General features: G+C 47.5%; 1 protein-coding gene and 1 long non-coding RNA gene across 4 annotated transcripts; one reads left to right on the forward strand and one right to left on the reverse strand.

Moving 5' to 3' along the window:
* Positions 1-633: 633 nt before the first annotated feature.
* On the reverse strand, positions 634-10,989 carry UCP2 (uncoupling protein 2). 2 transcript variants are annotated; one of them, XM_061564060.1, is made up of 8 exons: positions 10,720-10,989; positions 8,164-8,307; positions 6,898-7,219; positions 6,111-6,330; positions 4,524-4,721; positions 4,058-4,159; positions 3,189-3,369; positions 634-2,049 (listed from the first exon to the last, which is right to left on the reverse strand). In XM_061564060.1, the coding sequence occupies exons 3-8, from the start codon at positions 7,021-7,023 to the stop codon at positions 1,935-1,937; spliced, it is 942 nt and encodes a 313-aa protein (XP_061420044.1). In that variant the 5' UTR covers positions 7,024-7,219; positions 8,164-8,307; positions 10,720-10,989; the 3' UTR covers positions 634-1,934. The 2 variants fall into 2 exon arrangements, with proteins under 2 accessions (XP_061420044.1, XP_061420043.1); XM_061564059.1 differs by having other exon boundaries at positions 8,164-8,343.
* On the forward strand, positions 10,785-17,046 carry LOC133350069 (uncharacterized). 2 transcript variants are annotated; one of them, XR_009756008.1, is made up of 4 exons: positions 10,785-10,924; positions 12,891-12,970; positions 13,575-13,772; positions 15,113-17,046. It is a non-coding gene; the product is annotated as an uncharacterized LOC133350069 (long non-coding RNA). The 2 variants fall into 2 exon arrangements; XR_009756007.1 differs by lacking the exon at positions 12,891-12,970 and having other exon boundaries at positions 10,786-10,924; positions 15,113-17,045.
* Positions 17,047-17,075: the final 29 nt, after the last annotated feature.

Genomic DNA, 17,075 nt, shown 5'->3' on the forward strand with positions numbered 1-17,075 from the left:
CAACGGAATCCGGCTCCGTTCGAAGCCTTCAAGTTCCACCGAAAATAATTTCTCATTTGTAAGTCTTTTACCATGTTAACTTAAGCCACTTCTTACCCCACCCCCCGTTGTCATGTAAAAGCGCCTTAGTTCATGAAAGGCGCTATAAAAGTTGCAATTATCATTGGCACACATCTCAAGGACTGGCGAAGCACCACCGATGCGCCATGTTTCGGCATTGCTTTAAATCGCAAACTTCATGCGAGATACAAACCATCTGCAATCGTTGGAGCAGGCCGGACAATAGAGTTCCACACAGCTGCAAGCAACGGATATCGGTAGCCTTTGTAAATCACACAAGGTGGGGGAGAAGAGCAATACGCACCGTTTGGTGTGTGTTTTAAAGTGTTCTTAGCACGAGACGCGTGGCACCCACCCCCCTCCCAAATACAATTGAACTTCTCGCTCGGGGCAGACCAACACACTGGGGAGGCCTTCAAAAGTAGTTTGACAAAAGGTCTGGCTGGACACCATGCAGTCAGGTTTTCCTCGTTACTCTTCATCATTAAATTACATGTCACGTTTGCGCGTGAAGGTGTATCACGTTGTAGTTGTGTTTGTGTGTGGCCGAAATAAGACAAGGAGCACGATCAATTGTACATTTTAAAACATGCAAGTTTCTTTAATTAAACCAACATTTTCAAAACGCCCACAGCAAGCTGTGTTGGTAAACTGAAGATGTGCGCGCACGTGTGTGTGCATAGTTTCAAAAACGTGTCAAAGCACCCAGTTAGTTTTCACGTACCATCGCAGAGAAATGAACCACAGAGAAGCACAACTCAGGCATGCACCAGGAGATAAAACACATCAGCATTCAGAACCACCACGATAAGTTATTAATGTGGAATTAAAATATCCTTCAACCCTGTCGTTTGTGGGGCCTAATGTGAACCATCCATAGAAAACACGCGCTAGTTTGAAATGTAAACGTTAAATTATAGTCGTATACCCCCCCACACGCGCGCACGCAAATAAATCAGCCATTCGAGAAAGACGTCCACCACTCTAATTGTACCAGCAGCTGTCGCCTTAAGAAAAACACATTAATTATTGCTCACTTAACCGAGCGTCCGAAATTCAGCAATCTTACAGTTTTGGTCTACTTACAATTGTGCATAAGTGATGCGGTTAGTTAAACAATGCTGTCGCAAGGTCAAAAAAACCCGGAAAAATGCTGGTCAACACATGGTTGTAAGTTCATTAAAAAGGTTGAAGCTGCTGCAAATGTGATAAAAGGCAAATTAAAATCCTCGTATGGTTAATGCCCAAAGTTTAAGCACAAAGATTCCTCAGCTGTGCAAATATCACCAGAAGACATCCTCCTAAAGTCATTTAAATAATCAATGTACTAGAACAGTTGTACTACTTACAACTGCCACTAATAAAAAAAAAGTAAATTTCGACCAGCGATCAAAGGCACAACAATTTAATAATAAAAACTCAAAGTACAGACTAAAAAAAAATAGGAAAAATAATTATTTTTGCCTGCGAAACATCCTGGAATATGCGGCAAAAGGCGTAAACGATAAAGGCAGAGCATTGGTGGAATAGGACCCTGACCTGGTCTGGGGTTTAACTCGTGAATTCTTCCTTCCACCGCAAGTCAACTTAAACTTGGCCACTTACGAGAATTAAAGAGTTTCAAAGCAAGTGTTTCACATCGACGAGCAACACAGGCAAAAAAAAACTTAATATTTGGGGAAAACATAGATCAGGGGCAGTAACGGCTGGAGCAATGAGCCCTATGAAGAAGAAGAATAATTATTGAGCAAAATTTTGCTGTGCGTAATGTTGTTCTGTCCGACGACACGTCTTGCACCACTTGGCCGCCGTTCGCGTGCTTGGTCACGTGCACGGAACGACGGACCGTTGGGGGAGCCGCACACAACCTCCTTCTAGAAGGGCATCTCCCACGACTGCTTGGCCATCATGATGCCGCGCTTGAGCTGCTCGTACGTGACGAACATCACCACGTTCCAGGAGCCCAGGCGCAGGAACGACGGCACAAACCTGCAAGCGGCGCACGCACGGAAAACGCGAGCGTCAAGCAACGCGAACCCACAGCCATGCGAGAGGAAAGGGTGAGTCGCTGCCAGATGAAGATCCAATCCCCCCCCCCCCGCCGCCGCTCCCTCCAATCATTGTGAGCCAAGAGGATCACGTGACGTGTTAAACCAATGCAAGACAAGGTGCGATCAAGAAGCAATTTGTTGATCATCATGTAGGCGATTTCTGTTAGAATATGAAAATAAAATGTTTAAGGACTAATGCTTTCATAATAAAAAAAAAAACACCTTATTCATTTGAAACACAGACCTCAACATTGGGTGTGTACATGTAATGTAAACGATGACATTTTACGAGACATATCCGAGGGTGCATCTCTCCATCCACTTTCATCGTGCTCGTAGCGGAGTATCTGACATGGAGGTCCTGCGCCCTCTTAAAATTGGTACGAAGCTTATTTAACAAGAGTGGAATTGGCATTAATGATTTAGCATCCCCCATCCCAATAAATTACATTATCTAAATACAAAGCATCAAATCTTTGTTTGTTTTGCATTGGAAAGTTTGGCTTTCTCCAGACTAAATTGAGATTGATTTATTGTTTGTTCCCAAGCCAACGTCGCACCAAATCATTTGCGCAAATTGTAAATAAATTGTTCTGTACGCACTCAATTTCATACAAGTACAATACAGCAACACCTTGGATTGCGAGCAACTTGGTCTGCGAGTGTTTTGCAAGACGAGCAATTTTTTTAAATAAATATTAATTTGATAAACGAGCGAGGTCTTGCAATACGAGTAGTACGTGTACACGCTTTGTCTGCCGAGCGTCACGTGATCACAACTGATATACGAGTGCTTTGGATTACAAAACACGTGTCCGGAACGAATTATGCTCGCAATCCAAAGTTTTACTGTAATGTGTACTTAAGAATCTAACGTGAATATTTAAGAAGTACGTGCCAACTACCTACCACTACGCCAAACGGACAAGCAATACACACAAGTGGAGACGATGGGCATACACAGGGGGCAGCCGCGCAAGCTGCGAGTTTAAGGATCACGTCACGCTACCATCGCGGCGAGGGGGCAGGTGCTGCCGATGACCCGAGACGAACCAAAAGTCCACTTGACGCTCTTACCCTTTGTAAAAAGCCATGGCTCCTTCTTTAGTCAGCATGAGGTAGGCACAGTTGAAGGCACTGGGATACCGGCCGGGGGCAGAGTTCATGTACCGCGTCTTCACCACATCCACAGGAGACGCCACAACGGTGGTGCAGAAGCCCGCTCCGAAGGCGGACACGAAGTGGCAGGGCAGGTTGTCTGCGAGAGACGGAGGAGAGGGAATCGGATTGAGATTGGCCAGGGCAGCCCGGGTGAGTGGCGCGCTTGACAAGTCAACCGGCAGGCTAAACAATAATCAAATGCAGACATGCACCTGCAAATCGGGTGTACAAAATGTGTTGGGTGCATCCTGCCGTGGACTGGGGTGTGTCCAAAAATAATAACAGAGGGTCCCGAGTCGCTCGTGTAAACATGCGAACTAACACAACGCTCGCAATACGTGCATGTGAGATTTGACAGACGATTAAATTAAAGTCACATGTCTCAGGTTAGGTTTCATGCAAACAAAATCGTACGAATAAGCTAAAAATAGATATGAATAACACATGAAGCATCAGAAGATATTCAATTGATCATTCATATCGAAATTGCAACTGCCTAAATGAGCAAATTGCATAAAATGTTTTGCCGCGTGGGAGGGGGGGGTGAAAAAAAAGAATTACACATGCTTGGCATTAATGTTCCCTTCGTGTTAAAATACGGGGATTCGGAAAATTTTAAGGGTGGCAGTTTTTTCACGGTTATGGGAGTAGTGCCCCGTCAAAACAAAAACCGGGTTGGAAGAATTAACCCTGCCCAGACCTAAGGGACGCACTGCACTGCTAGGCGTGCAACCTCTTGCGCTAGTTGGTGCATGTGTGCGTAGGTGCGTGTGGGGGGGCCTCACCAGTCAGCAGTTTGTACTTGAGGATGGTGTCCTTGATGATGTCATAGGTCACGAGCTCCGCGCAGTTCACGATGGCGTTGCGCGTGATGTTGGGGCCAGTGCCTACACGGTCACAATAAGAATAATTACACGACCGTCACGCATGGTTCGACTTAATACGACCATCTCGTTGACGAGTGCATGGGAACGTACGACGTCGTTTTTAAAAGTATTTAAACAAGGCAGATTGAACAATATTTGTTAACATTAAGAAGTCCCCGTGAAAAACCTAAGGCTTCCCCACTCCCCCAGAAGCCATCGAGGCTGAAGGGGAACGCTGCAACACGAGATTTCTCAACGGATTCTCCATCTCGCAACACGACACCGACAGCACGACTGCAAGATATTGGGAATGGAGAGACAAAGAGAGAGAGCGGGGGATGCGTTTTGTAAAGAGACGGAAGGCTGCACACGGCCGTGTATTTACCTTTCCAGAGGCCACGGACGCCCTCCTCCCGTGCGATGGTCTTGTAGGCATTGATGGTTCCGCTGTAGCGCTTGGAGGTGCCCAGCATGTTCACCTGCGCCTGGAATCGAACCTTCACCACATCGGTGGGCTGCGCAAAGGTCACGGCCATCGCGCCGGTGGTGCAGCCGGCCAGTAAGCGGCAGCCAATCCCCGCGTCTGCGATGCGCACGGAAAAAAAAAATGGAAAAAAATAAGTCAACTATGCAAAAATCACATTACAATTCAACATCAGTTTTCAAATTCCTCATTTCGAGCCAAGGTGACCTCGTCCTATCTCCAAGAACAACAGTGACCAATCTGAGATTCACATATCTATACTCAGCAGAATTCCCTAACGTATTGCATAATGTACATTTGTGTGCCAGGCAGTAATACTGTATACCCTTGCGGTATTATAAACTACTTAAACTCATTCGCGCTTTGGCAAGAGATACCTGGCAAAATGTAAAAAAAATCGTTTACAGTCTGTCAATCCACTGCTGGATGAAGGCCTCCCCACACCATATCGGTTGTAGGGCATCTCAGTCGTGGGGGTTATTTGACCATACTTCACAGCGCTGGGCAGTGCAGGTTGGCAAAGGGAACACTCGGCACCAGTTTATAAAAAAAAAATCGTTCATCGCCAATGTTAGCTACGAGCAATAATGGAACTCAGGTCACCGGGTTCATAGTGCGGTGCTTGAACAACTGCATGATCACTCCCAGTAATACAGTACAGTTATTAAAATAGACTTTAAGTGGATTATAACTATTCACAGAGTACAGTCTGAATTAGTGGTTAATGCTTACAAATGTCATATTGAATCCACGAAGACTATACAATTACATTACTTTCTCTGTAACCAGGATCGTGTCAACAAGCCTTGAAAACAGCTTACGAAGACTGTTTTTTTCCCCCAAACCGTCATGTTCCTGGAGAAAACCCATCCACACAAGGGGATATCACTCAAGCCTGCACCGATAAGCTGCTAAAAATCTACTTTCCGGTGACCACAAACTTAACATTTTCACAAGCAGGTGACCCCGTTCCATTGCCATTAATATTGAATACCAGATTATTATTTAAAACTTGTGTGTTTTTGTTTACATTGTGGTGAATGTCACACCTCGAGATACACAAATCGAAAACAATCTCCAGATTTGCGGACCAAAATAACACGGCCACAAATTTGACTCGTTTTAAGCTGGCGATCCGAAACAAGGCCGTGTGCAATTTACACGCAGGATGGTGACGATACGCGACATGCAATGCACATATTCTTCGGTTCTTTCGGTAAAGTCATGTAGATGCAGTCATGAACGTCAAGTCAAAATGCAATGCATAATTGGAGGACACCTATCTTACAGGTCACAAGCGCACCTTTTTCCGTTGACAAGTCAACCTTTGCAGGCATTGTTAATCTCATTTCCAGCCTGTTCAACGAGTTCATAATCATTTGTAGAAGGCGTTAAAGTTGCTTTAACCCATCCTTACAAATTCATTCGCGGCCACCGCCGTCCCGCAAACGATAAAAAAACCACGCAAAAGCAGCGGCGGCAGCTCACGTTCAGCGCCGTTGGTGTAGAAGTTCTTGACGGAGTCGTAGAGGCCGATGCGGACCGAGGCGAAGCTCATCTGCCGCTGCAGCCCGGCGACGAGGCCGCTGTAGAGGCTGCGCGGGCCCTCCGTGCGCACCATGGCCGCGATGGTGCCGAACACACCGCGGTATTGTACGCCAGCAGAGCGCGCCGCCCCCTCTCCGCCGCGCTGGCACTCGCCCTGGACCTGACGGCACAAACGCGGGAGATGAAGAGCCGGTCGACGTCGGAAAGACTTTATTTCGTTGACCCTGCGAGCGATTTGCCACGCGCCCAAGTGGACCGCTGGGTAATATAAAATAGAGTTGCCTCTCCTGATTCTCTCGACCAGCAGATGTTCGGCCAATCGACTTAATTTTGGCAGCACAAATTAGGATTGGTAACACGTGCATTTTAGGTATTAGGCAAATAAAGGTTTTAGGAAACCCAGTATTTACTCTACAAGCGATGGGTAAATACACCACGTAATACGAGGTTGGGGATTAAAAACCCTTCGTTCACCATGCGTCAAACCAAGTCGCCCCATAATCCAATCCCCTCGGCTGCAGTGCCTCCTGACAGACGATGCCGCTCTACCATCGTGATACTAACAACAACAACCACATTTGTTTTTCCAGTGCCATAATTTCAGACCGCGTAACGATGCCGAGGCCTCTGGCGACGGCTCAAGCGTAGGAGGCGCACGGCGACTCTCGGTTTAAGTCGACACTCCAGCAGTGCATCTGCGGTGGTGCCACAGCAGCGCACTCCGTACCTGCAGGCGGACTTTAGCCGTGTCCAGAGGGAACGTGATGAGGTCGGCAATGCACGCCGCGGTGCCGGCGCCAATGAACTTCACAGCCGCGGTCGGCGGAACATCCGTGGGCCGAAGACCAACCATTTTCCCCTCTGTGCGAGCGTGTTATGTTGACTTGCGGCGGATATTTCCAAAACGTTTTTTTCCACAAACGTGAAAAAAGCCTAATTCTGAATGTATTTTATAGCACGAAATGAGCGGAGGGTTGGTAGAGGTGGTAGTGGTGGTGGTAGCGGGACTGATGTAATGAAGATGCAGGTAGGTGTACTCTGCCCGAAATCTGGGGACAACAAAAGAAATATAGAAATAGAGTTTAATAACAATGATTTTGAAATTACGAATTCCTATATAAAAATTCTTCATTTGGAATATATTTACTCAAGAAAGCTCAATAACATTTATGACTCCACTTCAGATGAAGACAATCCCTGCTCTGGTCATATTTGTAGTAAACTCATTTTAGTTTAAGCAGCAGCCATTCAATGTAATAAAAGTTTGGGGGGGGGGGGGAAATCACAGGATTTACAAAACCTGAGAGAAAACCCGACCCTAAATCACTAAAATTTGACGTTGAAATAGGTTCCAGTAACGAGCAATAACCAAACCAGCCTTGGTCTGCAACTCCTGAAAAAGCCCGCACTGACCAGCATAGGTGAAGTATGGTCAAATGAGCCCAACGATCAACATGAAGTGGAGAGGGCTTCATCCAGCCGAGGATTTACAAAGGACAGAATCATTATATTAAACAATCGGGATAACCCTGTACATAACTACATTAACCACAAGAATCCCATTTTGGAAAACCGTAACCTACCAAGCTTATTTCGGATAAAAGCTTGGTTTTATTTATCTCTTAATTTCTCAATGGCCATGAAAAATGTTTATCCATAGAGGTGTTTTGGGCTAGATCGCGATCCAAACCAAAAACACTATTATGGACGATATTGGTCGCGAAAGCCTACGTGTTAAAATGTCTACCATTACATAACACACACACACACCACATGCTTAGTGGCTCGGGCAATTATGATACTCGCCACAAGATGACGCTAGAGCATTCGTGACTTCGCCCATGCCACAAATTAAAAGTGCTTTTCACCAAGACGCCCCGAGTACGTTGAATTGATCACGTTGCGGCAGCGACAACAGCAGCCAAGACTTGAGCCTCAAACGAAAACCACGTGGAGGAGGAGGGGTTTGGTGGTGGTGGTGGCAAGTCCTCACCTTGATGGGAAAAGGGTTCTCAGCTCATCAAGACTCCCGAAACGCGTCCCTTTCACTGTAGTGGACCGTTTGGCAGAATTCTTGGACCAGGGCTTCTTCCATAAGAGTGGTGGGGACGCGACTCTTTAAGCGCATAATACGATCCTGTTGCAGTCCGCGAAACACAGCCAGTCCGCTCCCCTGCACAAGGGGGGGGGGGGGGCGCGAAACAAGACGAAAGTTTGCGACACGCGTACAAAGTGGTGACACGCGTACACAGTGGTGACATGCAAAGCCCTTTCGCGAACCCGCTGCTGGAAGAGGGCCGCCTTTCGCATTCAGCAGTGAGGCCGATATCATAAATTGACAATGCATTAAAGTTAAAGCACAAACACATTGCCTTCATGGTCAATTCCACAGTACCCGTCAAAAATAATACATACGGTCGTATCACCGTCATCAGTTGCTCTCAGTGTGCTTTTAACGGTCAACCGAAATAAAGGTTTAGAAAAAAGAAAACCCAGGCCTTCATCCGGCAGTGGATTATAACAGTCTCGTTATAAAGCCACGTGCCATCATTTACGGTAGTTTCCACTTCGGCCAGCAACTATGGGGAGAGAGCGGTGGTCGCAGCGGTTAAACCGCACCACGCTACGATCCAAGGCCACGGCTAACATCAGTGGCGAGCGACGGATTACACGAGCCCCCCACCCCCCCCTCTGATGAATCAGCGCGGTGAAGCAAGAGATCCGAGATGAACGCCCACGACCCAACACCGTTGGTGGCGAGGCCAGGAGGAAGATCCCTCCTCCAACTTCGCAGCCACACACACACACAAATGTTTTTACCGCTGCAATATTTCATTAATTATTCCGTTCATTTGCCCGGGTGAACTTTGCGCAGTTGGGCAACAAAAACAGGCAACAACGACGACGTTGCCCAACAGCTGTTTCCATTGTGGCAGGGGCCGGCATCCAACATAACAACGAGGAGCCGTTGTGTTTTTCTCCTCTCTCATGCGGTAAAAAACCCTAAATATTTTAAGAGCCCCCAATGCACACGTGGTGAACACGAGACGGTGGTGCTTAATAAATAACACCACGAAAAAAGTCCTTAAAACAATGAGCGCACATTGACCCCTGAACTTTAGCAAGGAGGCGGTGCGTGTGGTGTGTGCGGGGAGCGGTAGTGCAGCGGTTAGCGCACTGCGCCACGAACCCGGCGACCCGAGTTCGACCAACACCCAGTGACGATTGTCTGAACCGGTCCTGGGCCTCCCCTAGGTCGACTCAGCCTCAAATGAGTACTTGGTGCGGTGTTTAAATCATCGCCACTGGGAGAGACAAAGGCGGCCGGGCGTAGTCCTGGCCACCCACCCCCTCGTGTGCCGTGCCGGCCTTTATAGGCACTGCTGCTCGCTAACAGCACTTGCCCCTACAGTCCGTGACAGGCTACACGGGGGATCTTTGTCTTTGTCTCCGTGGCGTGGCACGTTGACGACTCACGCCGGGGAGTGGCCATGCAAGTCGCGGCTCCAAGCCGGTTCCGCATTAAACAATGCGCGTGTCGAGAGATCGATAGCCAACCACACACACACACCAGTGCCCATATACAAACAAAGACCCCCAGTGTAGCCTTAACAGACTGTAGGGGAAAGTGCTGTTAGCGAGCAGCACCTATAAAGGCTGGAACGGTACACGAGGGGGGGGGGGGTGGCCAGCACCACGCCCGACCGCCTTTGTCTCTCCCAGTGGCGATGATTTAAACACCGCACCAGGTGCTCATTGGAGGCCGGGTCGACCTAGGGGAGGCCCGGTTCAGACAATCGCCAACACCGCGAGCTGGGAACCCGGGTCGCCGGGTGCGCAGCGCAGCGCGCTAAGCGCATCACCACCGCTCCCCACTCACAATCACTCGCTCGCTTGCTCCCCACTCACTATTCGAGCAGGTCTGGCAGGTCTGGCAATACGCGTACCTCTCACACAGCCCTTCGTCTTAATCCACTGCCTGTGTGTGTATACGATAGCCTCGCCATGGTGCGCGTTATCCAAGAGAGAGCGAGAGATAAAACTTCGTTCTTCGTTCCACGTGGGCTCTCCGCCTCGACACGAAGCTCACCGCGCACAGCGAGCGAGCGATACGCAAAGTCGCCAACATCGTGAACGGCGAGTTCGCGGTCACAGCACTACAGTGGCCACGTGGGCGAGCGAGCACGTGGACAACGCAAGACGAGTACAGTGCACACGACCCGGCACATTGTACTTTCAGACGTTCAGCCAACGTCGTACCAACGTCTGCACTAGGAAGAGGAGTTGGCATTGTTAGTACAACGGTCCCCATGTCCCCAGCCCCCCAGCCCACGTGTCTCCAGCCTCCCAGCCCCCCAGCCCACGTGTCCCCAGCCCCCCATGTCCCCAGCCCCCCATGTCCCCAGCCCCCCATGTCCCCAGCCCCCCATGTCCCCAGCCCCCCATGTCCCCAGCCCCCCAGCGCGTTTCTAACCCGAGCCTTGGCCAAGCCGTCCCCAACCATCGCGATCACACGCGGAGACGCCGGGCGGGCTTGGTGGTTACTCACCCGACTCGAGTTGCTGGGCGAGAAGTCCTCCTCCAGCAGGGCGCCGCTTGTGCCTGGAGACCAGCCCGGCCTATGCGAGCTGCTGCTGCTGCTGTGATGGTGGTGGTGGAAGAAGCGAGATGCCAGTGGGAAGTGTGGGAGTGCTTGACGACTTCGTCCTGTGGGGTCCTTCAGCGCAGCCGTCGCTTTTAAAGGCCGGGAAGAGGTGACGACATGGTCCCAGGTCTCCTCCCTCCGCTCACTCCCCTCCCCTCCCTCCTCTACCTCCCTCCCCTCCCTCCTCGACTTCCCTCCCCTCCACTCATCTCCACTCCTCCAGCCTCCGCACCAACCCCATCCATGCCCGTTCCTCCACGTGCCGACTTCACCGTTGACGATTCAACTGACAACGAATTCACTTTTGCGTCTTGGAATAGTAAAAGTGATGTTCCGATTTAAAGCTTTCGTGACTGCAGGGATTCATCTTCTTGGTTCTTTCGGTAAAGTCACGTAGAAGGGAAGGAATAAAATAATAAAAATAAAACTTAATAAAGCAGCCGTCTTCACCTGAAGACGGCTGCTTGCGTTGTAGCCGAAACGTCGTGAGAATTATTATATTTTATTATGTTTTATTTGTATTATTTTATTACTTCCCTTCTACGTGAATTTACCGAAAGAACCAAGAAGAAAAACGTGATGTTGTTTATTAGATTGTAAGTCGCAGGGGAGAAGATTTGGCTTTGCGTTTCTGCCGTATCGCACTCACCCGTGTTTAATGCAGGTCTCTCTTTAGTCGAAATGATTTCTCCCGTAACTTATCATTAAAAAAGATGTGTATATCTGTTAGGCGCAATGATTTATTGGACTGATCACGGCTTGAGTGAGTGGCTAGTGATATCTGAAACGCGTCTGAGCTCACCCACTCTCAACTACAAGGGTGGTGAAGTATGGTCATACAACCCCGATAATTGACCTGGCGTGGGGAGCCCTTCATCCAGCAGTGGATTGACGCAGTGGCCGTGAATTAGTATTGCATGTTTCACACAAACACGTTTCCTCCAGTGAGATTGCAACGTCTTTTCATTTTACTCAAGACCTTACACGCAATTTGATGGCCTTATGGTTTAAATATCCAAATGCAGAAATTGACGCAGGGTGTGATTGCTTAAATGAAGAATCAAGAATGATTCAAGTCAAATGTATTTGTTAATTAGCGATGTGAAATAGTCTCACCGAGCAGAGATACGTTCCTGGGTTTAATATTTAACAAGGCAAATCAAAGTCATGAACCCATACATTACCTCGCTGGTGAGACATTGACCAGCAACGTGGACATTCCAAAATGCACAAATGCGTTGCATTGTCCTGTTGTGATGATGTTTCGTGACTGCAGGGATTCATCTTCTTGGTTCTTTCGGTAAAGTCACGTAGAAGGGAAATAATAAAATAATTAAAATAAAGCATAATAAAGTAAAAAAAAGTATTATGCTTTATTTTATTTATTTTATTATTTCCCTTCTACGTGACTTTACCGAAAGAACCAAGAAGATTAGAGAGCGTTCGCAAGCTAAGGGCATCATTTGTATTACTCTTTGGTTCTTTCGGTAAAGTCACGTAGGTATAAAAAAATAAAAATCACATGTCATAAAAATTAAGCCAGAGAGAAAATTGTTCAGTGTCTCTTGCAGAACTCTTGTTTTAGACTGGCTTCGGTTGGTCTCACAAAGCCTCTTGGTATAAAATACTTTATTATTTATTGAAAATCTCCGTTTAGTCTCCATAATATGTACAGGGCGCTTAAAAATTATCACACTTCTGAGAATTGGCAACAATACCACGATGAATGTGGCCTCCGGGCTCTGGAGACCACCTGGAGAAGATTCCAGGCACGTGTTGACAACGATGACTTTTTGAAGCTATTAACATACATTTGTTTTCATGTTACAGTGTAGTATTATCCGTTAAAAATATATTTGAAGGAACCTCTATTGTGGGTGAATCAGTGGCGCGGTGGTAAGCTCACTTTCCCTATCATCCCGTCCTACTCGGCTCGATGCACGTACGGTGATTTTTAAAAATATATATAACTGATGATATCAACCGATGTATCGTTATACATCAGATGTTATGCTTCTCTCCGTCGGTAGTGTCTTCCTGGAGAGGCAGGGGTGTCATAAATATTCCATCCACAGCACCGCAGCCATCAGTGCCGCCGTCCCACATCAAAAGGCGGAGCAGAAAAGGTCCTTGCAAAGTGCGAAGCAAGCGGCAGGTTCGAAGCGATGAGTTCATCTGCGCCACGCGTGAGCCACACAGAGCTGAAACAAAACCGAACTTAGAACGGCGTCAACTACTGCGCCACCGTTCTCGCATCCCTTAACCAACTCGTGCTGACCAGCGCGGTGAAGTATATTCTTAGGTTTTTTTAGGTAAAGTCACGTAGGTAACACATTAAAATTAATACAGCTATCGTGCTGTGACGGTTCCACCTGAAGACGTAGGCTTGCGTTGCCTCCGAAACGTCGTGATTTTTATTTTATTTTTCATTTTACTTTTATAAATTTTGATTTAATTTTTTTTACCTACGTGACTTTACCGAAAAAACCTAAGAATATGAATCATTGCAGTCACGAAAGCTTCAAATCGGTGAAGTATAGTCAAGCAACGCCATGGCTGGCGCGGTGTGCGAACATCTTCATCTTAACAGTAGATTGACCAAGGGATGTACATTAGAACGACGTGGTAATTGCAGCTGTATAGTTTATCAAGTGACGCGTGCGTTTGTGTCGTTTTACAGCAATAAGCGATGGGATTTTTTAGACGATGCCTCGACCCTCCCAAGCTTTGATTCTCTGCTATTGTCCACGCATCGGCAGGCGAGAAGGCGTGGCGATGGCTTGCTGGTTGAAGACTTACGCCGGCGTGGGAACCAAAAGCAGGAGAAATGATGGAGCAAAAAAGCAATGATCGGGCACGTGTGCGTCTGCTCAGCGGATTTCGACATCACACGGCCGTGGTGGCATGGGAACGCATTCATCCAACAGTGGACCGATGATGGTGGAAAAATAACTGAGGTGTTCTTTTAAAAGCACACGTTAAGTAGAAAACAACCGAGACACGTGTGTATTGACTGCGGCGGGAGCGAGCGCGTCACGCCACGTGGCCCCCCGCATGTATTTTTGTACAAACCTCCACAGCACCGTCACGCGTGTGTCTTGCGTGCCTGTTCAAGGGGCAGTCAACAGTGTGACACTTGAATGGACAACACACACGGCTCGCTCAGGCCGCTGGAACTTGAGAATTTCTTCAAAGTAAATGTTTCTCCCGATTTTCATTTTGTGCAACTGAAACATGGCATCAGAGTGTTTGCGTGGCTTAAGACGCGCACGTGTAGAGGCTGCATGTGCCACGAGGGTTCTGTTAACTCGACTATGACGGCACTTGCAAGATCCGACCATGTCCATCCAAGGCGCTTGGCACAAATGAACCACAACACTTCGCTGATCTCGCCATAAACCATCATCACGCTCAATCCGCTCATACTCGCAGCAGCAGCAGCGGCAGCGGCGGCTTTTAGCGAAGCCATCGAGCAAAGACAAAGACGGCGGTCACCGCTTTCAGATGCGCGTCCGTCGCCGTCTGGAACGCTCTTCCTCCCGATATTCGCAAGCCATTAGAGCTATGCACTTTTTAATCTAGTTTGAAAACTCGAATTAAAACTGCGTTGTGTGTTTAGTTTGTCGTCCTCCTCCCGCACCTCCGATTAGCGCGGTTGGCTACGTACACTGTGCAAGAAGTTCAACACACATGTATACATATGAATGTCCTTTGAACATCAGTGGCAAGGACAACGATAGTGATTGCATGTGCATAAGCTAATTGGCATGCGTTACAATAAATGCACTTTAAGTTGAGGTCGTTATTCTAAAGTTAATCTCTCTGAAGACAAAGTGTTGCCATGTCAATGATGTTCTTTACGATGTAGGAGCAATATCGTTTCGCTGGAAGGGGGCTATTATGAACAGAAGTACAAAGAGACAACATTATACTGTATCACTAAATTCTTACTATGGGCCTATCCAGACAGTAACGCTTATACTGCATTATATATATAATTATGTATTTGTTAATATTGAATCATCTCCTGACAGATGTTTTACTCAAATCCCTCATTCACTTCATTTACATTGGTAACTTATGATGGTTCTTCTTGGTTCTTTCGGTAAAGTCACGTAGAAGGGAAGTAATAAAATAATAAAAATAAAACATAATAAAATAATTCTCACGACGTTCCCTTCTACGTGACTTTACCGAAAGAACCAAGAAGATGAATCCCTGCAGTCACGAAAGCTTTACATCGAAACTTATGATGGATTTGTGTTCTTCCCCTGCCCCTACTTTGTTTGTTATCCAGATTCTCCCTGGACTCGCTCTCTCATCCGGTGCCGATGACGAACTCGTTGATGTATGGAATTGAAGCCCCCACCACCCATCCCGGTTTGCTGTGGTCTTCTTGGGGCGGGCATGTTGACGGGTGAGGGCTGACCCATCATGGCTAGCTATTGGAATGTGGGAAACAACTTATGCCGACGTAAACACGTGGGCGAAACAGAACACTTAATAAAGGTGTTTATTATTTTTTATTTGGGGAGGCTGGGGGTTAGATCGCGTAAATATAAATGTCGGTTAAACCCGACACCACCCGACATAGCCAATTCGTAAGATTTGCCACGTAAACAATGTGCCAATTAGTTTACTAGTTCAGCTCACCGGTGTGTGGGAGAGTAAACCCGCATCACTTACAATTAGCAAACCAAACAGAGCACACAGATCACGGTGGAAGTTGGCCATTATAGAAACGACGCTCGGTGCATTTAGTTTAAAACTCTTTTTTTTAAACGCTGTACAACAACAAAAACACACGCAAGAGGCCATTCTCATTCAAATGCCGCCCGCCTATCACGGTCGCTCACGACTTTGCATGCCGCGAATATCCACATGAAACGGCACTGCGCGGCTATTTAAATGTAAATACTAAAAAGCGATTAGTGGCTCACTTGCAAAGAGTGTAATGTACGTAGCCAACCGTGCTAATCGGAGGTGCGCGGGAAGGACAACACATTTGAAACTCAATAACAATTTAATGATCATCAATTAGCATTTAACGATGTACTTTAACGTTGGGTTGAATGAAATATAAAATGGCTCGTCACGAATGTGCAGATTTGATGATGGCCCTGAATTAGCTCTACCCTAATGTGCAAATTGTCTGTAATCTAAGGAGGCTTGGTGGCACCGTTAACCACGGAGTCAGTTTACACACTCGACGATTTGATTAATACTACAGCTGCATTAGGGAATTCAAATCTAATAAAATACCACGTGATCATTACCAATGGCTATTGTGTGCCCCTGCCAGTGCACAACACGAACCACACATTTGGAAATACTCTTACGACAGTATTGTGTAACCACGGTACAGCAGTAATGCACTTGCCCAGAACAAAATCCCGCTGCACCTCGACTCATGTTTCAGCCAGGTTCATGCTTGGAATGTTGATTTTGTGTCGAACAAATTGGAGGGCTAAGAGGAAACCCACGCTTAGCAGGGGGGGAACAAGCGACTATAAAACTATCCAGATAGTTAACGTCTCAATGCTAATTGGCTGAGTGATGAGTCGCACAAAATAATATCTATTTTAACATTACAGAGCGTGGGGTCATGCGATTAGCCCAGCCGTCTGTGTCCCCAGTCGCCGATGCTTACACATCACACCCGGGTACTCGTTTATGGTGGAGTCTTGCCACGGGATGGTGTTACTCGTGTCGCGTCGAGTCGTAGCATGGTGAGCGAAACACCGATTCAACACGCCACGCAAACTACCCCCACATTCACGCGCATCGTGACGATGATGTGGCAACCAGCAAGCACAAGACGCGTTTGCGTGCAGTCGGGAAGGTGTGTCCACTCCCCACCAAATGGTGAAGGGCGCGGGACGTGGGTTGTTCGCTCACGACCCGCCTCATTTGAGACGCAAGCTCGGAGCTCTGGCACAAGCACGGTTCTTGAGAATGATTTCTTGCGAGACAACACGAACGAAAACATTTAGACGGGGCATTTTGACGTCAGGGCCAAAACCACTCGAACCAGATTTTCCAAACAAAAGCCACTCGGTACCAAACTTGTTTTTCTCTAAATGTTTGCGTTTCTATTTAATGTGTGTAATAGAACCTCATGGCGGGACCCCGGGGTCCCGAATAAAATCTTTAAAATGTATTTCTTTTTGGCGACTCCGTCCCACCGCGCACACAAACGCCGCGACCCGCCTGGCGCGGATCATTCTGTTGTCATGTCACGCCCAAGCGCAGCAGCGAGG

This window comes from Lethenteron reissneri, chromosome 32 (assembly GCF_015708825.2).
Source record: "Lethenteron reissneri isolate LAM-NWPU_2019-01 chromosome 32, ASM1570882v1, whole genome shotgun sequence".
Classification (NCBI taxonomy): domain Eukaryota; kingdom Metazoa; phylum Chordata; class Hyperoartia; order Petromyzontiformes; family Petromyzontidae; genus Lethenteron; species Lethenteron reissneri.